General features: G+C 35.7%; 1 protein-coding gene across 1 annotated transcript in view; it reads left to right on the top strand.

The window, feature by feature from the left end:
- Positions 1–24439, top strand: part of LOC149787760 (uncharacterized) — a 73081-nt gene extending 48642 nt beyond the window's left edge. Inside the window, exons 6-8 of the mRNA XM_089973950.1 lie at positions 802–896; positions 7185–7295; positions 11225–24439. Coding sequence (XP_089830076.1) covers positions 802–896; positions 7185–7295; positions 11225–11437 — 419 coding nt within the window. The 3' untranslated portion in view covers positions 11438–24439. The remainder of the gene's footprint in view (positions 1–801; positions 897–7184; positions 7296–11224) is intronic.
- Positions 24440–25951: the final 1512 nt, after the last annotated feature.

Below are 25951 nucleotides of genomic sequence, written 5' to 3'. Positions count from 1 at the left end.
AAAGATTCCCTTTTCCCAACTTGCATGTTATGCTGATGAATTTTTCCAGGTATGCCTCTTTTTGGTGCTAAATGTGTGTGCTAAGATCGACAGCTGTATGTGTTTGTGCAACAAGTTTTACACCATTCAATTAATTGCCCTCAAACTTTTTAGACATTGACATGAGGTGAACATGTGTATGTTGTTTTGTCCTCATGCTCCAATATGATTTATGTAATTTATGCCCCATTTTGGTGTCATATATGTGTCCCTTTTTCTGTGCATAATATGTCAAACACTTATTATGGATTTCCTAGAAACCCGTCACACGATATTGACATAAGTTGAGCAGGTGCGTATCATAACATCCTCTTACTCGGGGGAGCCATGGTTTAACTCATTGGTAGGGCATCAGACTTGAAATAAAAGGGTCAAAGGTTTGATACCTGCCCAGGCCAGCCTCAGTCTTCTGCCTTGGTGTGTCCTTGGGAAAGACTTAGCTCCCATTTTGACAGCATGATATAACTAATAATGTGTTAACAGTTCTGTTAAAACAAACAAAAATCCTCCCACTCAGAATTTTCTCACCAAGTTATGCCAGTTTTGGTGTTGACTGTACTTGCAGTTATGTCTCCTTTCTTTTTAATTCATCATCTGAAAGCTATTTAATTGAATTCACATAAAAAAAATTAAAATTATTTCTCAGTGTGGAAGTTGATACACTCAAGAATGAACTCTGGCTGAGGTTCACCCATCAGGGTTATGCATGGATCACGTTCATTCAAATGGATTGTAACATACTTTTATGAATATCTTTTTCAGGTGATGAAGAGCTAGATAAATACCATGTGTTCGACTATGAGATGACCATATTACAGATGGAGCAGTTTTTTGAAAACCCCACAGAGCAGCCTCCTGTATGCTACTTTATATTTTTCTTGGTTCTTGTTTTATTTTTTCAAGATGGGACATTGTTATTTTAAAGTCTAAATAAGTGATGTTCCAATAAAACAAACATGGGACCCAATGATGGCAGTTTTAAATAATATATGCCAGAGAATTTTTAATGCAATGTTGATTTTCTTTTGGCTATTTATCATGTGAAATTGCTGCTATGGGTTGTTGTGGAAACTGCTTGGGGAGTTTTGTATAAATGTGCATTCTGATCAGGGGCCCAGGGTGGCCTAATTGTCTAAGTACATGCTTTTACCAGTCACTGCCATCTCACCTGTCCACATGGGTTTTGGTCTGGGGCTTGTCCAATGTGGGTATGTGAGAATGATTGCTATTAGCTTCCTGTGGGTTGGTGGTTTTTACTGGGGTTTTCCTGGGCTCTTCCTCCACCAGTTATGCTGGCTGCCATGTATAGCCTGTCTTCTGTTGAGAAATGGCATTAAATCTAACACAAAAACAACAACACCAAGCTTACGTGTTCCAAACTTTCCACTTCAGAAATCCGATCATCAAACTCCTATTTTTAGGACTGTACTGCATTGCAGTGAATTGAACATTCTGTACCAGACTAGGATTTTCCCGTATCTTTTCCTTTGATCAGACATATATTGTAAAACTATTCTCATCATTTAGCTACATTCAGTGATGACAGGGCTCAACATTAGCATTAGTCCAGAAGCCCAAGGCAGGTAAAGTTTGCGTTGGACTTGTAGATTTCATTTTGATGACTAGAAAATCTCTTTATTTCCCATTGTTTTATGGGAAGAACTAGTGCAAATTCAGCAGGATTAGTAAATTTCTCATTCTGCAAGTCTTTCTTGCTACAAAGAAATGTATGCAAATTATTAACAACCATTTCCCATTAGTCACTGCAGTGACAAACTCGTAATTGCAATGACGGCATTTAATTACATTTCATGTAACGACTGTTAAGTTAGTTTCAGTATTTACACTCTTCTTCCAGCTTTAACAGCATGGACTCATAAAGGTGGTTAATAATGAAAGGAAACACATATATGTCATGAAGGCAATGGCAGAATCACAACAGAGTAAATGAATAAAATAAAAAATGGAGAATATTTGCAGAAGAACAAATTTTATGTTCTGTGCTTATTTGTCCTGCAAAAATACTGGAAATAGGAGGGGATGCTAATGTTTTAATAGTTTGATATATTTGTATAATGTTTGTCCTTCATTCAACCTATGTGTATAAACTCGTGTTTCGTCACTCATCCAGAGACAATTAATGCTTTGTATAATGGTCTCCATCTTTTAAAGCCCATCTCAAAGATAGAGTTGTGGTTTTCACTCAGATGAGATGCCACCATGCCCTGCATTAGAATGGCGCAGTTATGTATGGCCAAGTGAGCTTATGGAATATCCGTTTGTCGATAGTGTAGTGTGTGCATCATCCTACATCTGTCCAGAGCCATTAGCAATTGCTATTGTCAGCATCTCAATCACTTCCTGACCAATTTCAACCAAACTTGGTACAAGACATCCTGATATAACAGCTTTCAGGTTTATGCAAATGGTGCTTATGTGACATTAAGTGGCTGCCATCACTAAAAATAGAACAAAACACTTTACATGATTTCTTTTATTGAAACAAACACATCTGAACAGAATTTGATCACATTTGACGGAATGCTTTCTGGCATGACATTTAAAATTTGTACAATTGATGCTAAGCTGCCCTCAATTACGGCCACCATTTGAAAAAGTAGAAGAACCTTTCAATGACTTGTACAAAACTGCTGAACTGAATTTGACCGTACTTGATTTAAAGCATCCTGGCATGACAAAAGTTATTATAAATGAGGCCAGTCCATCTTCAAGCAATACAAAACAAATTCTTCTCAAAAATTCCTAAATAGAATTTGACCAGACTTAACAGAAAGCATCCTGAAATGAAAATCTTTCAATTTAGCTCACCATTTCTAAGGCCTAGTGAGTTTATGGTATGGCCATCTCCATCGTGCATCATGTGTCCGCCTGTCAATAGTACTGTAGCTTGTTACCACTCCAGAGTTTATATATCTGATCAGATTTCAGTGAAACTTGGAATGTGGGTCTAATTCATAAATATCTAAAATGAACTTGATAATGAATGAGATCTATGCATATTAATGAAGTGATCTTGCATCTTGTTCGTTAACTTTGTTACCTCTCTGAAGTCCGTATTTTTTATCTGACTTAAATCGGACCCGGAATTCATGCTTATTAGGATAGGATCTCAGATCAGTTCGATAATGAACAAGATCCATGCATACTAATGAGAATATCCGATTGGCTGAGCTTGTTACTGGAGACGATGTTTCTGATCTGACTTTTCAGACTTTGAATATAAGCTTATATCATTAAGATGTTAGACTGATAATGATCAAGATTCATGCATATTGATTTTCTGATCTTCCATCTTATTGGCTGAGCTTCTTACCTTCCTGGATGTTGTACTTTTGATCCATTTTTATATTATTATTAAACTTAATATATATGTTTATGTCATCAAGAGCTTGGTTGTTTTCAATAATTAGTGAGATTTTTGCATACCAGGTGATCTTGCATTTGATTGACTGAATTTGTTAACCATTGAAAGCCACACTTTTTATCTAATTTTTATCAGATTCAAAATACATGCTTATATCATCAAGATCTTGGATGGATTCATTAAAGAGCAAGATTCACATATATAAATTATGTAATCTTGCATCACATTGGCTGAGTTTGTGTCCAGTTTCAGTGTCATGTTTTGTTTTAGCTGACTTGGAATCATGAACATATTGGACGGTTTTGATAATGAGTAAGACTGACGCATATTAATGATCTGTTCTTGAATCAGATTGGCTGAGCTTATTACCACTTTAGAAGCCATAATTCTGATCTATGACTCCATGTTCATTTAAACTTTGTTTAGGATGATCATGCTTCCTAATTGATCACATGGACCTCCTCAAAAGTTCTTGAAACAGAATCAATCTCATCAAGCATGCAAGCAGCTCCAGTTCAGTTCTGCTTCATGTCCATGTTTTTGCTCGAAAAGTTGAAGTGGCCAAGGGAGGAAGTATTTGGACTTGTCTCTCTCCCCTAAGGAGGAAGGTAGCCAACCCTAAGAGTTTGACCCTCACCTTCAGTACCCCAGTAGGCACTTTTGGTTGTGCATCAAGGATTATGTGTGGGCCTGTTCCATCTTAAAAGAACAGGGCTCAAATTAACACACATCTGCTATGCTGAAGTTAGTGAGTTTGCCTTGGGATCACTGAAACCCAGCTGTTCACTAATCCATTTGAGCAGTGAAAATTACTCTTGGTGGCTATCATAACAGTTAAAATGAGGTGAAGATTCAGCATTCTTGTTAATGGTCAGTTGGTTTGGTCATTGCATTAATTGAGTACCTACCAAGATCTTGCACTTTACAAAGTGCAGTAAATCTTGTGGCATAAATGGATAGGTTTCAAAACAGTCTTGTGGTGTGACAGTTGTAAATATGTGAAAATATTTGCTGTGCCACCCAAACGTAAGAAATTAGATGATGACAGGAGAGAGCATGATAGCACAAATCATCAAGAGAAGAGGTTATGAAAGTACAAGAAATCCTGGGAAAATGAACACAAATGGCTAAAGTAGGACACTGGAAAGGCAGTGAGGTTGTGCACTAACCAGACAGAGAAAGCCAAAAGTATACAGGGTACTTCATTTGTGAGTCTTTTTGGTGAAATATAGTTATTATTTTGAGTTGATGTTAATCTGTAATAATTGTTGAATTAGAAACTAAACTGGCTTAATTTGATTTTAGCAGAATCAGTAAAATTAAGGCAGGATAAGTAAAGATTTTAATTTTATGATCCCATGGGTTGGTGAAAAAATCATAATTTTTTAGCCCTAAAGAAGAATATGATCTTTGCCTCTAATAACATCTTCTTTATCACAGACCCTTATTTTAAACTAGATCATCTAAGTGGAGAGGTACACACCCTTCTGCAGAAGACAGCAGTCGAGAGGGTGGAAAATTACCAAACTTTGGTGTCTATTCCTGGATTGTTTTGGTGTAGTAAAAGGTGCAAAGTTTTGGCTCGTCATTGAAAGCCATAATGCCCAACAACTGGGCCGTCTCCATAATTCTAGAGGATGTATACCTTCATGCCTGTCTTCCCACCTTGCAGAAAATATCTCAGGTTTTGTCCAGGCCAGGAGATATTTCAATTTCCGTCTCTCACTGTTAGCCTCACCTCAGGCCCCAGAACCTTTGGGATTGTGGAAGGGTAATTAGGCCTGCTAGATACACTTCTGAAGGATCAATCCCTCTTTTGGTTGAAGGTGACTTGTCTGGGTCTAATCTTCAAGCTAGAAAAGTAAATTTCAATATGCCCAACAACTGGGCCATCTCCATAGATCTAGAGGATGTATGCCTTCACGCCCATCTTCCCACCTTGCAGAAAATATCTCAGGTTGTGCCCAAGCCAGGAGATATTTCAATTTCAGTCTCTCACTGTTGGCCTCACTTCAGGCCCCAGAACCTTTGGAATTGTGGAAGGGTAATTAGGCCCGCCAGATACTCTCCTGAAAGATCAATCCCTCTTTTGGTTGAAGGTGAATTGTCTGGGTCTAATCTTCAACCTAGAAAGGTAAAATCTCATCCTTTCTCAGGATTGTGTGTATGTGGGGATGAATATTTGCATTTGTCATTGAGGGTTCATATCCCACTAGACAGAGCTGCTTAGATTCTGACCCTATAATAGATCTTATGGCCAAAACTTCTTTGTCAGAAAACTGGAAACCATGCAAGGTCTTGCTATCAGCTTGAATTCTTTTGGGATTTGATATTGGTCACTGCCTGAGTTGGTGGCCAGATTGGGATTAGTTTCTGGTGGGGTCCCAATTCTCAGCCCTGAACAGCGCTCCTTTCTGAAAACAGATGCATCAGGTCGGGTAGGATGCTTACCAAGGGGCAATGGGGTGGACCTTCAGGGAATTTGGTCTAGGGAAGAAGCAACTGTTCATTTAAACAATTGAGAAATGCAGTCTTTCTATCTCTAGAGGGGGGTGTCAACCTCATAAGGCATGGCTGTGTTGTGTTCACTTTGGATAACTTGTCCATAGTAGTGTACATCCGGCATCACTCGGTAGCAGAGATGCTTTTTCAGCTGTAGGGGAGACCATTAATGGACTTGTTTGCTATGAGACTGAACAACAAGTTCCTCTTATGTTTTCCCACCTTCAAAATAATAAAACCTTTTGGATAATTACCATATATACTGACTTATAAATCCGGTCCAGCAGCAGGCAAGATTGATCTTGATCTGTCATTGCATAATGCACTGCATGTCAGGGTCTGTATTATTTGTTCTACTGATGAACTGATAACAAACTATAGAGATCCAGATCTGCCTGCACATTTTGTGTCTGTAGATCATGATCTATGCATTTTAAAGTTGGACCGAACTTGTGAGTATTGACAGTCATTTTAGGGTATAATGTTAATTCTTCATTTGAGCAACATAAAATTTACAAATACTTTTTATACTTTCTTATAAGTAAAGTCCAACAGCAAACTCAACTTACCCAGATCTGCCTTCAGAATGAATAAGCAAACAAAATCTGATAAATTGGGTTGATCATAAGACACACAACACTGGTTGTTACCGTTTGGATTAGCATCCCTTTACTGTATTGGCACATTCATATGTTTTTCTGTTACTTTTGTGTCTAATTTTGCAGTAATAAGTAAACTAATATATCAAAAAAGTTTGATATCTGCAGGAAAAACATTCCTTGAAAGTCTTTTGAAATTCTTAACAAATAAATAACAAGGACTTTACGAATCGTGTCAAAATGGCATTGAAATTTGATACCATATTTACTCACTTATAAGTAAAGTCCAGCTGCAAACTGCACAGACCAAGATCTGTGGGTGCATCATGTGATGCCAGATTTGAGTGTACAATCTGTTGGAGTAATCAGTAGAACAAACAAAATAGACCCTTATCTGCCAGCACATTATGCAAAGGCAGATCATTGTCTATGTTGTTGGAAGTTTGACTAGGCCTATAGGAGAGTATATATGGTATATGAGTCTACATGATATATCTAAGTTGGCATTTTTATATTTGAACATAATCTTGAGTTCATAATTTCACAAATGAAAACTTTTACTCATGTGAACAGGAAGCACTTTCTCTCGGGTGACATGGGTATTGTTAAGTGTTGATTACATGTAATATGAATTCTGATTTCTTTTCCTTACATTTCAGGAGAAAATCATCCAAATTCTATGCAAAGAGATTGACCAGTGTCATCCTGCTTCCAGGTCATTTGTTGTAAATCTTCTCAATACGTCTCTCACTAGAGACTTCATGGAAAAGGTAATCTATTAATAACTTGTTTGCCATATTATCACTGAGTATTGATTACAACTTGCTGTGGAAGCGGAAGGTTGTGGGTTTGACCCCCGGCCGAGTCATACCAAAGATTTACAAAGATGGTACTAACAGCTGCCTCGCTTGGCGCTCAGCATTAAGAGGTTAGTGTTAGGACTGGTCGGCCTGGTGTCAGGATAATGTGACTGGGTGGGACATCATGCTACATGTCTTCGGCATGATGCCCCAGTGCTAGACATCACTATAAACTGTCACACTGCAGACATCTTAGCAATATGACTGAAAAACTGAGAAAGCTACGTTAAAAATCCAAATCTCACACACACACACACACACACAAATTGCTGCTTATCACTATTCTGTATGACCTTGTTTGTGAGAGTGTCACTATTCTGTATGACCTTGTTTGTGAGAGTGCCACTATTCTGTATGACCTTGTTTGTGAGAGTGTCACTATTCTGTATGACCTTCTTTGTGAGATTGTCACTATTCTGTATGACCTTGTTTGTAAGATTGTCACTATTCAGCATGACCTTGTTTGTGGCATTGTCTTACTTCCATCAAGCATTAGATTTTATATACAGCTGATGCCAGATTTATGCTGTAGATGCGTTCTTGAGGTTATGGCATAAAACTGGAGTAATTTTCCCATTAATATACTTGTAAATTAAGGAAGTTCTTGGGTAAATTATATCTCTAAGGTTTCAAGTAATGATTATTGATGCATAATATTCAAACAAATTAGAAAAACATATAATAATTTATTCTTCAATGAGAGATGAGATGTTAATGAGTCACAGCACATAGTGCAATCAGTGTCATACAAACAAGCACAGTGGCACAAATTGAATGTTATTTCTTCATTATAAATAGCGTTAAAATGAAAGCACATAAATCAAATTGGCATATAACAAGCATGACCTGTATCTGTTAACATGTACACTTTTAAACTTTTGAATTTTTTAAAATCTGTTTTGACCAGTTAGACATACAGTACCAAGAACTTTCAAATTCAAGTAGACAGTGATGTTCATCCTCTGTTTAATATAGCTGTTTTTAAACCATTTCACTAATTTCGGTATCTTGGCATTCAAACCTAAAACGTTTATCTAAAATGGTACCAGTCAGTCATGCTCAACTTCAGAGAAGATTGGAAGTCAAGATTATTAGTGAAGTGCAGTTTTTATGAACTGTATTTTCATTCTTTTGAAATATTGCTAAGGGTTTCTCATTGATGGTAAAATCTATTTTTAGATACTACAGCTGTAACTGCTTGTGTTGAGAGAGTTTACAAGACAGATTCACACTGCATGGATTTGTTGTTTAATTAGAGTTTTGACCAGTCAGATGAGACCCAAGCACCTGCCTTGAGGGACCACACTTTATTTGGCACAAAAGTAGTCTTACAAAACAAATTTTGCTGTATATTTTACTTTGTAACATAGTTAAGTGAATTAATGTGAATAATTGAAGGGGGGATGCTAATTGTTTAAACAACTTTCAAAAACGTTGTTCTGTAGTACTTGAGGCAGTTCAGGATGAGCTGTTTTTACCAGTGGAGAACAGGGCTACTACAACCTTTGTTAAACTCACAGACTGAAATACTTTGCCCAGTAATAAGTCTAGAGCTTTTTCCAAATAAACTTTATTGAGGTATATAAAAAGAGGAGTATTTAAACATATTTAATACATGTAGCTATGTAACGACAGTGATATATTGTAATTCTTGTGACCATCTGCCAATCTTTGTGCCCAAAACAACTAGTCCCACGAGTTTTTAATGGATTGCCATAACACTTTTTAAAATGTGTATGATAAATCACAATGCTCCTGCAAATTCTTAGTGCTACAGGTCATAGACCAATGGAGCTTATGAGATGGTCTGTTATCCATTGTCTCTCTGTCCATTATCCCCGCTTTGACTGTTTCACCTAAACTGCTTGGAGTATTGCCATGAAACTTTATACACACATTCATCTGAACAACTTATTTGTCAAAAATGAAATTGGTGCTGATCTAATCTCCGATATTGCTTCCATAGTAGGCAACATGAAAAACTTTTATTGTTACTCCTCCTGACTGGATGGCTACCTAAACTTCTAATAATACCTGTTGGGTCCTAAAAAAAAAATGCTTTTTTTTCATCCAATGTTGCCACGACAGCAGCCAATTTGAAAATATTACTCAAGAATATCAGAGATGGTTTCAACACTGAGCAGTTAAAAACCAAAAATGGCCTTGAAGTCCATTGTGGTTGTCATGGCAGCCATTTTGAAAATCTAGTTATTGCTGCTAAATCATATTGATATGAACTTTTCACCAGTAGATTTTGTATGGTGTCTAGTTGACCCAAAATGAAAATGTTTTTGATGTTAGCACCAGTATAACCACCAAGACAGCTTTCTTGTAAATCTTGTTATAGCTACTCTTTCTTGATGGTTGGTCATACTGAATGTCCAAATCTTACTATTGCTTCTTCTCCAAGATGGAAGGTCATATTGACATCAAGTTTGCACCAGAAGATTTCATATGATTTCTGGTTCTAAAATTAAAATGATGCAGATCTTACAGCTAAAATGGCCACTATGATGGCATGCTTGAAAAATCTGTATCACTACTTCACCTGAATGGTAGGTCATATCAGCATGGAGGTTTTGCCAGACGAATTCTTTTGGTGTTGGCTTAAAAAAAAAAATGATGCCAATGTAACATCCATTATCGACACCATGGTGGCCATCTTGAAAATGTTGTTATTGCTGCTTTTGCCGGAGAGATAGCCACATCAACATATGGTCTTTACCAAAAGACTTTGTATGACATCCTGAATGAAAGTGGTGCCAATCTTGGCATTCAGTATGGCTGCTCTGAAGGTAATCTTGAAACTCTTTGTCGCTACTCCTCCTGAATAAATGGTTATATTGCCATAGTGTTTTCATAAAAAACATCAAAAGATTTCTGGTTGGTCCTAAATGAAACTGGTACAGATTTGACAATGAATATGGCCACCACAGTGACCAATTTGAAAAGCTTGTTATAGGTTAAGAATATTTGAGACGTTTTAACACTTGACAATTAAAAAGAAGAAGCTATCTTCTCATTAATTCCTGGACATTCTCTTTTTGAGGGACTCTTATTCTTAGCATTAATGGCCTTTTTGTAATGTTGCTTAATGCTGTGTATAATGCAGTCTCAAAAGCACTAGTCCCAGAGTTTCTGATGAGTTGCCATGAAAATTGGTAAATATTATGGTTATCATCTGCAGATAGGGGCATCAACAGATCACTTTGCTCTTGCAATTATTCTTTAGTGTTATTGCCCCTTTTGCTTTGTGGGTTAATAAAGTGTATTACACAAATTTGTGATTGCAACCAGTCACACAATTTTGTATGGATTACCATAAAACCTGGTAAATATAGTCACCTTTTGAAGATACTCGATTTGACAAATCACTTTGCTGTCACAGTTTTTATTAGTTTTAAGTTATTGCTCTTTTTGTCTTGTAGCTTCATGCAGTTTAAGACCGAATCTTGTGAAGGTAGCTGGTAGCATTTTTATGGATTTCTGTGAAACATGGTACATATTAAAGTTTTAAAAACTCTTTGTGCTCATTTGATTTTTTAAAGAGTCTGTTTTGACTTACAGCTTGGTGCAGTGTGTGACAGAATTTTGCAGTTTTTAGTGCATTGCTATATAGCTTAGTATATATTATGGTCATCATCATCAGATCTGCATGCTGACCAGTCATTATTCATGCATTATTTTCACAAGAAATATGCCCTTTTCGTTACTGGATACTCAACTCATCATATAGGGTTGGGGTGCAAGAGAATCAGGGGTATATGTAGTTGAGCTAACTGCTTACCATTCCTCTAGTATTCTTAACTTTTGAATTTTTTCATTTCCTTTTCTTGCAGAGAAAAACAAAATCCATTGTGTTTGTGGACAGCTCTGAAAAATGTCAGATGAGTAAATACTTTAAATCATTCCAGAGCAGTGTCAAGGAGACACCACAGCTCCAGGCAGTTAGCTCCCTTGACAACGAGATTTGTCTCTTCCCAGCAGATATTGCAGAGGACTCCTGTAAATGGGTGGCAGGAGCAATGCGAGAAATAAGAAGTGCAACCTGACAGCCTTGTTTTGGCTTTGTTTTGAAGTTTTAGTTTATAATGTTATAATAGTTTTTTCATTATCAACATAGTATTTCCAAAGTTTGGTAGCAAAGTTTAGAGTTACAGAGTCCCAACTCTTTGGATGAAAAGCAGTTGTTGCATGAATATGACATAAAAATGATGTATGAATAACCATAGGTCATGCTGGTGCAAGTGTTCATAAAGTTGAATGTGTTTCTTTTCCTACAAAACATGGTTTACTGTAGCTCTTCTCTGTTTTGTTTAATGGAAATTTTAACATGTTACAAAAGATGAAAAACCCTCACTTTTGCTTCCTTGGCTCTCAGCCATGTTGATAGCACATTTACTAGGACACTATACTGCTTGGTGGTCTTGGCTTTGCTTTTCAGACCCCATTCTACTTCAAGGTGTTGCATTTGACTCCCTCTTCTGCTTTGTACATCTTCCATGACTTGGATATGATGTAGTAAGCACTTTGACTTCCTTTAGATCGATGGTTTCTTCATCAATACACTGTTACCTATAAGCGGTAATTTTTCTTATCTTTATGAACCTTTTTCACTTAATTTTTTTCCCCATTGCATGAATTTATGACCAGAAGGATGCATATCTTTTCATCTATACATGTTTGTCCTTTGTAATAAAAATGCATAAGAAAAAATTTCACAGACCTTAGACCTCAGGTTAAGTATAAGATAGTGATAGAATTTTAGTTTTATTAGAAACTGTAAAAGAAGCTATCTTGGATTTATTTTTCGTATTGCAACAGGATTTGGGAGAATTTTGAATTCATCTGAATTCCTGAGATTTACGGTCTCCATAGCAAAAACTGCAAACAGTATCAAATGAGAGGATCCCTAGAGATTAGGGTAAAAGATCAGATATCAAGGTACATGGGTGGGTTGCCGGCATTGCATATGTAACGCTACATTTAATGATTTTTGTCTTTTAAAAACGGGCTTCCATTTTTAGATCTTGTGTAGTTAAGTATACACAAAATGAATTCACCACCTTTCACTCCTGACTGTAGTATCAATGAAGTACACCCCACTACACTGAAATCTTCAGGATTTACAGGTTGAATCTGGTCTAACTTGCACTACTCTGTTGGGTAATAGACTTAACTGAATTACAACCCATGATGTTAACAAATGCAATAAATCCCTGAGGGCTGTAAAATTAACCCACAAACTGACCATGTAGAATTCATTGTAAAAGCCAGTTGATTGAAAATTACACCTGGTGAGAGAAATAAACTAGAGACAAGATTTCACAGGCATAATTCACTGAACTACACTCAATATATTGTCATTGCACTTTGTATGTACTGTATATTTACATGACAGCTGAAGATTGGCATGGTAATATTGATTATAAAACAGCATCACTACTAAACATGCTTTTTTAATTTCTCCAGTTCAGAGATTTTTCAAAAATGATTTAATTTTTGGTCAAAATTTTAATCTAAATTTTGTTGTTGTTTTTAAATAGCTAAACTTATAATTTATGCATAATTCAAATTACTGTGCATACTCATTATAAGTTCAGTCAAACTGCAAACAGCATAGACCGTGATCTGCTGGAGCATTCTGTTGGGTCTGTGCAGTTTGTGGTTGTGCTCGACTTATTTGCTACAATATATGGTAATTAAGAAAAAGATACTATTTGCATCAGATTAAACTTGTATTTTATCCTTTGGTTCTAAAACAAAAGCAATTGTCAGGATGGGGGATGGTAATGCTTAGCTGCCAACCCTCATGATTTTGGATACAGCGATTCACAGATCCACTAATTCCCCAGTTCTCAATTTATTTTAAATTTTCATGTTAAGTGCTGTTCGTGGAATTGGCAGTTGCCTGAATGGACCGGTACTGCTAGTCGCGATATTAGGTGGAACTATAGCTGATTCGTACAGTTGGCCCGGTATCACACATTTTAGCGTATTTTAATATATATATATATATATATATATGAGTAATTTTACAAATGCTTTTGAAAGAAACCAGGGCCTAACCAGAAATTTTCTCCTCATATGCACCGCCAACACTGATTTGAATTACCATTTGGCATCACATCTTGAAATTGTTATCACCACCAAGGAAATAGAAATGTATTGCACAAAAAGTCAAGTTTAGTTTGGAATATACCAAAACTGGACTGTGCATTCAGCCATCAAATACCAATATACATCATGCTTTTTGCACACTGTGTCACAAATTTAAGCATTGGGCATGGTGACAGAGACGATGTGAGGATGCACATTGGTAGCAAAAAGCACATATAGGTTGGGAAACTACATGAAGACAGCTTTTTTGAGTGTTGGAAGTTTTGAGATTGAAAGATTAGCATATATCATAATTTGCTCAAGTTCACAGTTTTCCACGCATGCGCTAACACTACTAATCGTTCACCATTTGACGTTTCATCTTCTGGATTAATACCATTTCGTAACTAAGCTACACTGCAGTTAAAATGTTTTCACTTCCAAGGAAAAATATTTATATTCCACAAAAAGTGAAGTATATATTGGAGTACACCAAAATTTGGCCAGGCATTCAGCCATCAAACATCAATGTACATTATACATTTCACACAGTAGTGTGCCACGAATTTTACCATTGGGAATGTGCACAAGGGCTGATATTGTTGCTTAAAATTTGCCTGTCATACATGTACCTTGTAGAAATATTATATAGTACATGTATGACGTAAATTGTAAGCAACGATACGAGCACCTGTGGGCATGTGGCAGAATGATGTGAAAAATCACACTGCTATAGCACCCCCAGCAGATTTCAGTTTTGGAGTACTTTAAGCCACCTGCTCAAGTCCTGCATGCTACCAATGTTGAAGCATTGTTTGTGAAATTTCTTTTTGAACATAACCTGTCTTTCTCAGTTGGAGATCAGCAACAGTGACAGTCAAAGATTATTTCATATTGTGAGGAAAAATAAGACAAACTTTAGTGCCTCCTTAGGTGCTGAAAATTTGCAACAATTTTAGTCACCAACATTAACCAGCTGGCAAGAAGCCTGAACTGTTTTGAAAACAAATTTACCATAGCCTGATTGAGAAAGTTCAAATCTGCCACAACATCATATCATGACATATAGCGTGAAGTTTGTGTATATCAGTAAATTTGGCTGCAAATAAAGTAGTACATGTAATCGGTGTAAATAATGTTTTATTTTTATTTAGGGATTTTCGTATAATGCAGTACTGACAGTTGAAGTGGATGGAGTTAGTGTCATGATATAATTTTTCACTAATTGCATTCAAAATTCACTAATTTTTATCCCACTTTTTACTAAGTGCGAGTCTGGAGGGTTGGCAGCTCTGGTAATGATAGTCATGTTAAGTTTTAGACCATTTTTGTGCTCCACTACGTTGAAACTATTTTACTCTGCATGTAAGGATGATCACCAGTGGAATGTTTGAGTATTTAACTTTTTAAAAGAAAATGATTATTTTTATATAGCTGAAGGTCCAAGCATTTGAAAAGGTAAAAGAAAATTATATATTTGTGTGTATTTTCTTGCACTACATTTAGTTGAATAATCCAAAATAGCAAGTTAATACTGTAGTATCATTTTTGGGGCAGGGGGCAGTGGTTAAAAAAACCAAAACATTTCCATGGGTACTTCAATTTGTGGTTTTACTTGTCAAAGTTTGCATATTAGTAGCTATTTAATTTCATGAGTTAACTTCTACAGATACCCAAAATTAAGAATACAAATATGCACATGCAAATGGTGGTCAGTTGGATGTTTACAACAGTATTACCACATTTATAAGTACAAAAGAAATTCAATACTTAAACTGTGTTTTCATCCAAGTGGATCATATTAATGGAAGAAAACACAGACCAAAACACCAGAACAATACTACCACCTCTATGAACACAAATAAAACACCTGTCAAGATCAGTCACTTACCCAGTGTTTTCATTGGAGTTCTGAACACCAAAGGACACTGATACCACCAGGGTGTGAAGATGGATATATTTGAATAAGTTTTAAATTTAATTTTCATCTAAAGCATGCAAGTATATTTTTTTATATTCATCTTTCATTTTTATTTTAGCCAGTGTTTGAATACCTCACTTTCTCTCTATCCTTACTAATCGGACATATTGTTTTAAGGCAGAGGGTCGAAGTTACAGTTACTGGATAACATATAACTATGCATGTTTTAGAACAATATAAAATGCTTTTAAATGTTTGTTTTAAAGGGTTTAAATAAAACAAATACATGTACAAGGTAATAGTTTATTATCCAACTTAAGTACTGACATAAATATATCAAATACTATTAAGTAATAGTAGCTTTGTTAATAGCATGGAATGAAACACAGGAAGAAAAGGGGAGGGGGCATCATCAATCATGGCTATTTTTTCATTGGGTTTTTTAATTCACTGGTTAGGGGCACCAATGCAAATAACAAAATTTGGTCCCTATTGAAAATTTCAGATGCTACAGTATGTCAAAAAATATGGGAAGAAGTACCCTGTCAGTAATTATCCATAAAAGAACTGAATAAATATTTTGAAAATCATAAAACTAGAATAGGTTAAAGATAATGACCTCCTTATCAGTTTTACAAAGAAAAGGGTATGTTAGTTAGTGAATTGTTTTCAGTATGTCACAATTATTTAGATTAGTTTTCCAAGACGTTATTGCCTATGTAGGGCAGATTTTAAATTGTTAGTTATTTCCTGAGGATTTTTTCTTTCTTTATGTTGACTTTATAATTTGTTGCACAGGATTGTTATTGATGAGGTTGTTTTATATTTATTGCCTTTTTTCAGCATGTGATACATGGCACCCAGTATAGCTGGTGGAGGCAGAACGGGGAGAAACCCCAGTAAGAACCACCTACCCATGGTAAGCTACTGGCAAGCTTTCTCATATACCCATATTGGCTGAGCTTGAGATTTCACCCCATGTGGACAAAGGCAAGATGGCAGTGATTGGTAAGGTGAACACTTTTGACCTCTCAACCACATGGGGTTCCTGCATAGGATTATAACTGTAGTTATCAAAACTAGAAGCATTTATCTATTTTTATTACTTAATAAGACACAGCAGTTACAGCCATATCATTTTATGTCCCAGTCTTGCCAGAAATTAAAGTGCTACAAAACACGTAAAATGTGATGTCATAATAATGATGTCACAGTGTAATGATTAAATCTGTAGTTGCGCAGTAAGAGTTGATTTTACAAAATCATATTATCATGGCACATTCAGGAGAATACAGATTTTGTCAAAACTATTCATGTGACAGTTTGATCACAGTGATCAGTTTTTCAGGTAGTGCTTATATCTGCCTGCTTAATGTTGGAAAATTGATCAGTTTTTACACTTCATCTCGTGTCTTTTGAAAAACTCTCATGCATAAGATTTTTGTATGGTTTTTAAGCTTTTGTTTTAATTCTAAATGAAAAAATAACAATAGTTAAATATTTATTACATTCCTTTCTTGTGATATACCTCATATTTATGAGTGAAAATCTGTTCCACATTGTTTTAGCATATATAAGATATTTATTATGTATTTTACTTTTATTTATGAACTCAGATCCGGTCACTGTTGGCTGTCTGAAGCTCACAACAGATCGTGATATGCTTGCCAAAAGGTGGAATGTATAAGGTTGCAACATCTATGTTGCCTTTTTCATTCCGCACAGCAACTTTGTTTTTATGCAATCAAACTGTCACCAAACTTTTTTATGGCTTGCACTGGGAGTAAGGAAGAAGACCACTATATATATTTGTTTGTAAGTTAACCCCCCACCACCTTTTTTTAAAAGTGCTGCAGAAAGCTAATTTATTTTTTACCATCCTATAAGCTGTCTAAAGGGATAATTTGTCATGAGTGAGTCATAGCTGTACTTTGGATAAATAAACAAGCCAAACTGGATGGATGAATGAATAGGAGAAATAAGACAAAACCAGAAGGACAGACAGTGTAAAATACAGTTATATTATTGAGTGGAATATATCGCAAATAAATAGACGATTTAAATTTTGACCATCTTTGTGTTACAAAATCCATAGAAATCCCTAATGCTTGACACTTGAAATCCATTTATATGATAGATCCATGAATTCTATTCTTTGTCACATGCTGGTATAAAAATAGCCCACTATGATCCGATTTGCAGTATCCCACAGTATTTAAATTCAACTTCTTACAAATAAGCATTCGTACAAATAAGCATTTGAAAGTCTCATCTTACAAATAAGCATTGAAAGCCAAGTCCACACTACGTGATTCACGGTATGCTATAAATGTCACTGTCTGATGTAATGTGGTACAAAGTCCAAGAATTCATCCTCACTGTCTGAGTGACTAAATGAAGTTCTGAAATCTTCCATTGTCGTCTACTCAAGGCAAATATTGTCTGACTCTGATTCTTTGTCTTTTCTGTCATATGGAGACTGAGCTTGGACTCTGTGACCCTTTGATCATAGTCTGTGAACTCTGTTAAAGAATGCAACTGTATGGTGTAGTTGTGCATCAAGATCACAGTGAGTTCTAATAACCACCCTGTTACTTGGCACTGAACATGTATCAAATGCCCGGCCTGATCAAAGGATTGTCATCTGAGACAACAAAGAGTCTAAGGGATTGAAGTCAGTCGCACACAGGATTTTGTTTGAGACTACTTCGCATTGAACAAGTATCAAATTCATGACTTGATTGTCAACTTGAAAACAAAGTCATTGCTGCCTTTACAAGCCAAGGGCTTATTGGTCCAAATGCACAGGCAGATAACTTGGAAAATATTACTTGGGAATTAGATCTGGTTTATTGAACAGGAAAATAAAAATCAAATGGATACATATATTGCATCAAACACAAACAGAAATTAAACAGCAAAATACAAAATATGATACAAATATGGGTTGTTCGAACTTGTACGAAAATAGAAGCAATATACTTTCTTGAAACAACCATGGTAAACAGTAATGACAGAGACTTCCCTTTGCAGTAATAATATTTAATTTACTGGCAATATTTTCCAGTTATTACAATCCAGATAACTGTAGATAACACGTATTGTGTCATGAAATTGATAAACACAGTGCAAGCAGATTAATATGTCTGAATGGGAACAGTGACATGAAATCATAAAACTATTTGAATTGATCGTATTTGTACATACTTCAAACATCTATAGTTTACAATATTACCCCTAGATTATCAAACAAAAAATTATGCTGTGCTTATAAGTTGTCTTTGAATCTGAATAAATCATATTTTCTGTAATAAAATGTTGACTTATTAGTGATTATATATGGTATTGATTTTGGGGTCAAAAGATCCAAAGTGGAGGTCACTGATAAATAGAAAAATGGTTTCAACATAGTAACTTTAGTTCTACAAGATGTTATAGATAGTTTGCACTTGGAGAATGGAAGAATCCAATTGAATTTGAGTCAAAAGTCAAGGTCATTGGCTGAAAACTGATAAATGGTTTCTGTACAAAGTTTCAGCTGTCAACTGTATCTTCACCAAAGTTTGTGGATTGCTTACTCTTAAACTAAGAAAGAAGCCTGTTGACTTTGTGATCAGAGGTTAAGATCATTGTGACTCCAGGAAAAATAGGTTTTGCACAATAACTTGTTGTACAGAGAGTTACATGACCAAGCTTTGGATGGCTTGTGCTTAAGTTAAGAATGAGGCATATAGATTTGGAAGTCTAAAGGTTAAATCCCAAGGTCTCTAAAATCTAATAAGAAAGCAACGTTTTTTCAGTGCTGTAAGTTTAGTTCAAGACCACATACCTTGATCAATGTCAAGGTCACTGAGACCTATTGTTCAGTAATCTCCAGTTGGCCATGCCATTACTAGTGCCTGCCATTAATACTGGCCACCAAGCATAGCCTATTGTGTGCTGAAAAATGGCGTTAACCCCCACAACAACAACAACTAGTGCCTGCATAGAAGACTATTAAACATGGGGTGGGCAGTTGGCCATGCCATTACTAGTGACTGCATAGAAGACTGTTAAACATGGGGTGGGCAGTTGGCCATGCCATTACTAGTGACTGCATAGAAGACTGTTAAACATGGGGTGGGCAGTTGGCCATGCCATTACTAGTGAGTGCATAGAACACTATTAAACATGGGGTGGGCATGCAATGTAATGATAATTATAATTTTTAATTGTGGAAGCCAGCAGAACTCTGAAGTCTACACTTTACTAATGAGACTTCTACCTCACAGAAAACACAGATGACTTGATTGGAACTCACTTTATATTGTTTACAGGCTTCTAAGTCATACAAATTTTATCCAGTATCTGAGTAAGCAAATGTTGGTGGTTACTGGGAAATTATACTTGAAATGTACCAATAAAACCTTTAGATCAGTCCGCCCAATAAACATGTTTTGATTTCAACATGAAGACTTTTTGTTATTTTTTGTTTTTGTTTTTGTTGTGTATATAGACAGAAGTTGTGCTGTTCTTCTTTGGCAGTGTCATTAGTGTAATGACATTGTTTATTTATTGTTAGTATATTATTTCACTCGAGTATTTTGCATTTAATATATAAAATTTCACACAATCTTAGTTGGCAGTTTTGAAAAGCAACATGCCACAATTGAAAGTACTTGTGCAGTATTATTTTAAAGCTTGGTTTTATCGATTTCTCATGGATTTCTCATATACTGTAGATTTTTCATATACTGTAGATTTCTCATATACTATAGATTTCTAATATTATATACTATAGATATCTCATATTATATACTATGGATTTCTCATATACTGTAGATTTCTCATATACTATAGATTTCTCATATACTATAGATATCTCATATTATGTACTATACAGTTCTCAGAAATGTCATGTTATTGTTTATATATCTTCTTTTTCTTGTTGTTTTCTTTGTGTATAAAGAATGCCGTCCAAGTTTAGATCTTATTTAAATTCTTCATTTGTATGTAGAACTGGATTTTATTATCTAGAATATACCGAAATGCAGTAAACTTCTGCACCCTTTTGTTTCTTCTGGAAGCTTTCAAAATTTTATAACAAACGTGTCTGGCTTGCACTAAGTGCAGAGGAGCCTTCATTTCATATTTGACTGCAGATCTAGTGCTACCAAATGTACACCTTTTATTAGGTTAATATATATATGCAGGCAAGCTTCATTGTCCTTTGATACACCAGTTTCTTGCTTTGTTAGTGTTTCCATCAAGATCGTATCTGGTTTGATTTGATTTTATGGGTTTAATGCCATAGGCTATACATGACAGCCAGTATATTCTAGGGAATAGCATTGCCTAATCAGGTGTGTCCTAACTTTTTAAGGTTTAAGTAGTGTTTTGTTGAAATTCTGTATCCAGACTTAAAGATATTTTTTTGTGTTTTTTATATATAAGGGCACAAGAAAATTTATTAAAATTCATGTGAGTACAAGTTTCATATTTTGTTTTCTTGAATTTATTTTGGGTGGTGTTGGGTCATATGTACACATTTTTGGCATGAGTTAACTATAACAAATTGCAGCCACTATTGCCTTGAAACCTTTTTATGTTTTACTTTGGTGTAGATTGTACTAACACTTAAAAAGTTTGCAATTTTGACCTTGTCCCTGGTGATGGTTTTAGAAGTTGGGTGACTTTACTTAAAATTCAAATACCTTCCAAGCTGTCTGTCTCACATGTCAGAGAATTTGTGTATGTGATCACTAACTGAAGAGCCAGCACATGTCACACTGGACACATTGAGATACCAGGGTGATGTTTTGGGGTTTATCTTACCCCTAAAAAGTTGGCCACAGGATCATAGCATAGAAATGATTGAAATCATACCCAATAACAATATAGAGTCAAACATGTCAACAGCAGCCACTCATGGGTAAAGGCCAGGGCAGCCTTTGAAAACAGGCAGCCTCTGAAGGCAGGTTCAGCTCTAAAACTTTTATCATGACAAATGCATGTACCATGCACCAAACAACATTAGCATTATTGTTATTTTGCATGTATTATTATTAGCAGTAGTAGTATGTTATCAAGATGCATGTATTTAATGTAGCTCTTAGCAAAACAAAAATATAAAAAAAAATAAAAAATTCTACACAAGATTACTCTATACTCTAATTCCTGATGTACATTTATCATCACAGATTCTCCTACGTCATTACCACATGTGTCGAAGTTTTGACCCATTTTTAACAATTCACATCCAAACTTTTCCTATGATTGGTAAACACAGGACTGACTTCTGGTTTTTCCAGCTGGTGTAATTAGGCATGAAAACCGGTATTCACATTTCAAACAGTTGATTAAGCAATTGCTCAAACTCATTGAGATTTTTAAAAAAAACAGTCAGCTTTTATGAGACCTTGAATGATTAGGAAATAAAAGAAGCTTCCTGTGGCTATTGATTCCTGTAGTATATACCTTTATATATACAATGCCTTGCTCATCAAAGAGAGGAATTGTAATTTGTGTACTGGATTGGTCACTGCAGATTTCTTCCAATGACTGCAGAAGGCAGGGTGAAACCAATGCTTGGTTAAGAAACACATGGCCACTCTGCAGAAGACAGGTGACCACTGATTACATGATATTTATATAGGATATTTGCCAGGGAAAAATCAGAATGGCCATTGTGACCAAGTCATCACTGAACTCTGACAGTTAGGACAGTTTGATTATACACTTGCTGGGCATGAAAAGACAAATTTTATACATGTAGCTGACATTATTCCAGAGGTCCATCCCTACCCACATTGGCCTCTTCCCAAGTTCATTATCAAGAAACTGTTGAGTTACCCAACTTATAACCATATATGCACTTAGTGGGCATGATAAAATAAATGTCTGCATGTAAATGTCTTTGACACTAGGACCCATCTTTGCCCCTCCCCCCACCCCATCTTTTCCGGTCAAAACTTTGTTGAGGCTAGAAAACTGTAACCATATTTACACCTACAGAAAATACAAATTTATACGGGTAAAATTGAAATTGGCCCAGCATATCAATCGTTACATAATTGCTCTGGTGGACAAAGTGGTTAGAGCATCTGCCTCAGATGCAGGAGGTCATGGGTTTGAATTGCATCTGAGTCATACCAAAGATTTATAAAATGGTACTTGCAGCTGCCTTGGTGCTCAGCATTAAGAGATTAGTGTTAGGACTAGTCGGCCTGGTGTCAGGATAATATGACTAGGTGGGACATGATGATACATGTCTGCAGCATGATGCCTCAGTGCTTGACATCACTTTAAACTGCAGACATTGTAGTGATATGACTTCAAAAATTGTTCAAGCTGGTAAAAACTCTAAATCATACACTCATTTCTTGCCACTAGGGACTTAGATTGAAAACCCTAAAAGATCCCCACCCTGTCACCATATACATACTTACTGGGTATGAAAAATGTATGCATATACCCATCTGACATTTACTCCTGGGGCAGTCCTTATCCACTGGAGTCGACTCCGGAAGACCAAACTTAGAGTTTTAAGTCAAAATGGGAAAGCACAGGAATACATACTTTACAAACACAGAATTTTAATTCAGTTTCATTTACAATCATAATTCATTTTAATTAAATATATTTTGTTTTAGAATGCAATCCTAAGGTCAATTTATTTTGCAAGAATCAGTTTAGCAGTATAATGGATCCATAGATTGTTTTGGGCATTTAAGTTGAAGGAGTTTGAACTTTGCATGTATTGTGGAATATCTTGACACTGGAGCATGGGTAAACTGTGACTTGAAAATAAATAATATTAATATTAAATATTAATATTAATTTTTTTTGCTTTTTTGAATATCAGTGTTGGATTTGTTTCAGTTCAATTAAAAACTCCATATATCTATTAACGGACCTGAATGCTATTACTTCAATTTGCTCTGTACTGGTAAAGAACCAGTTCTTTGCTGCATACTAATTGTTGACATATGACTGTTATATTGCTAATATCTTGCAAACTTCTACCTATTATGCCTATATTTGGAAGTACCTTGCAGAATGATCTGTTAAAGATATGCATAATGAGTAAATATTTAAAAACAGGTAAATATTTTCACCCGTTCATGTGATATTAGTCCATCTGCAACAATTGGTATGTGGTGAAAACTGGTCCTCGGCCAGAAGCAGTCTTCCTTTAATCATATTTTCTGATCAATTGGAAGATTACAAATAAATGTCTACAATGCTGAAAGTTTCAGTGTCTTTATCCAGCTTGAATACTACCATAACTCATAAGGAAAAAATATTTATACTTGGCATGCCTTTTTTTTAGGATTTGAAAACAAAGCTGAAGATGATGCATTCTGTTATGATATATGCTTATACGATGGGTACAACTTAAAATTGCATAGACCTAGATCTGTTGCATAATGCAAAGGCAGATCTGGGTCTATGCAGTTTGTTACTAGTAAGCAGTAGAACAAACAATATTGACCCTGATCTGATGGCACATTATGAAACAGCAAATCTATATTTGCTGTTGAACTGGCTAATAAGGAAGTATATAGGGTAATTGCCTGAAGTTTTGAGAGCCTAGACTGGCTGAAGCTTATTTGTCATCATGATACTGTCATGAAATGATTCAAATGGAGGTTGAGATGCACAGTTCTCCCTCTTTTTAACACTTTTCATGAGAGCCATATAAGTGACCCATGTTACTTGGGAGGGAGCCAGTATTGAGAAATATTCAAATATATGGCTATGTCTTAATGGTTGCTTTCAAATACAGAAATGCAGTGTCTGATGATGTGAATAATTTGTTATCATGGCTTCATGACCATATCTATGTTAAAGGAGGAGTGGCAGTATACAGAAGAGTGTTATAGTGAGGTACGATTTTACTGGATATACCATTTATACCAATGTTCACTAGTTAAATATTTCATTTGTTATGTAATTGGCTCATATGAGATAGTTTTGTTACTGTTTTCTTGTTGAAATGTTTTTCATTTTCTTTCATATTTGAAAAGAGATTTAGTAAAGTTTGAAAAATGTTGCTATTGGCATTTTTATTTTCTCCATCCCACTACTGACTTTATTACACTTAGAATTTTTGCAGCTAAATTTCACCAAAATATTTCTTGCCATAAGTAAATACATACATACATACATACACACACACACACACACACACATACATACATAAACTGCAATAAACATTTTTACATATGACATGAGTAACAAATGGGTGCATAAATGATAATTTAGTATATCCTAAGTCATTTGCTGTACACATTTGATTGATGGGCAAAATAGGTGGCATGATTAAACCTTGTCCATCTTCCTCCCAAACACATTGACCAGCATGTAGCATCAAAGAGAGATTCCAAAACAAAATTATCACAGCAAGGAAACATTTTCAACTTTTCAGACTCCACAGGTGTCTTTGCAGACGTCCATCCTGTCTCAGTGGTGACTGATTTCATGCCTGATGGGACAAGTAATGGGTCACCGATCTTCTTGACTTAATGACGGACATGCCCAGGAAAATCTAACAACCCCAAAGCTTCTCAAACAGCCACAGTTGCTAAACATTCATCCTTGTTTGGGAAAAGTTCTAATTCATGCATGGCTCCTATCAGGCTTGTGCAGTTAAAACTTTGTCATCAGTTGTAAAGTGGATCTCATCAGGTAGATGGCCCTCCACTTTAAAGGTATACGAGGATTGTGTTTTTTGTGACTAGTGTCGTGCAAATGATGTTGCACCACAGTTAGCCTCCATTTCTCAGCTAGATAACACCTTCCTTTTTCTATTCAAAAGCATGAAGCTAGGACTGATAACAAATAAAGAGTATATTGCTCCATGATTTCAGATGCATTAAGACATCATGGATGACTTGTCATTGGTTAATAAAGATCTATCAGACATGCTACTAAATGAGATTTATCACAGCCTGACCATGTTTCTAAATTGGAATCTATTGTGGGTCTTGATTTGGCTTAACTCTTATAAATTCAAACCTTTGTCCACTGTGTTGCTGAATTGGCTATCATACAAGATGTGCATCATGATAACCCTAGCTTCCGCATTGAGAGTAAGTAAGCTCCATGCTCTGTCTGTGGATCCTACAGTTTTGTTCTGATGGTTCAGTTGTTTTAATGATACAATTGGATTTCATAGCCTAGAACATACCTCTGTCTACTGGCAGCTAGAAAATAATATTTGCCGACCAAGCTTTTGTTTGAACCTTCAAGAGAAGCAAGGTTACAAGATCCAGTACATGCTTTCTGAATCTATCTGAAGCACTGGAAGTACACCTAGTGTGAACCCCAGAAGCTTTTCTTCCCACTAAACCAGGGAAATGGGACATAACCCTACTCGTCCTTGCTAAAGGGAGTCATCCAGTCAGCATGCTTTGATTTCTGATAGGAATAGGTACATCTAATGAAGATTTTGGCTCATGAAATATGAGTTGTTTCAAAACCTTAGGGTTGACTTTTGTCTGAGGTGTTAAGTTTGTGTGAAATGTCTCAATTAAAGACAATGGAATTGGTGGGTTGGCATGCC

The sequence above is a fragment of the Sinohyriopsis cumingii genome, chromosome 11, assembly GCF_028554795.1.
Source record: "Sinohyriopsis cumingii isolate HCF-2022 chromosome 11, ASM2855479v2, whole genome shotgun sequence".
NCBI classification, from domain to species: domain Eukaryota; kingdom Metazoa; phylum Mollusca; class Bivalvia; order Unionida; family Unionidae; genus Sinohyriopsis; species Sinohyriopsis cumingii.
Note: the sequence above shows the minus strand (reverse complement) of the source record. Positions and strands in the feature narration are given on the sequence as shown.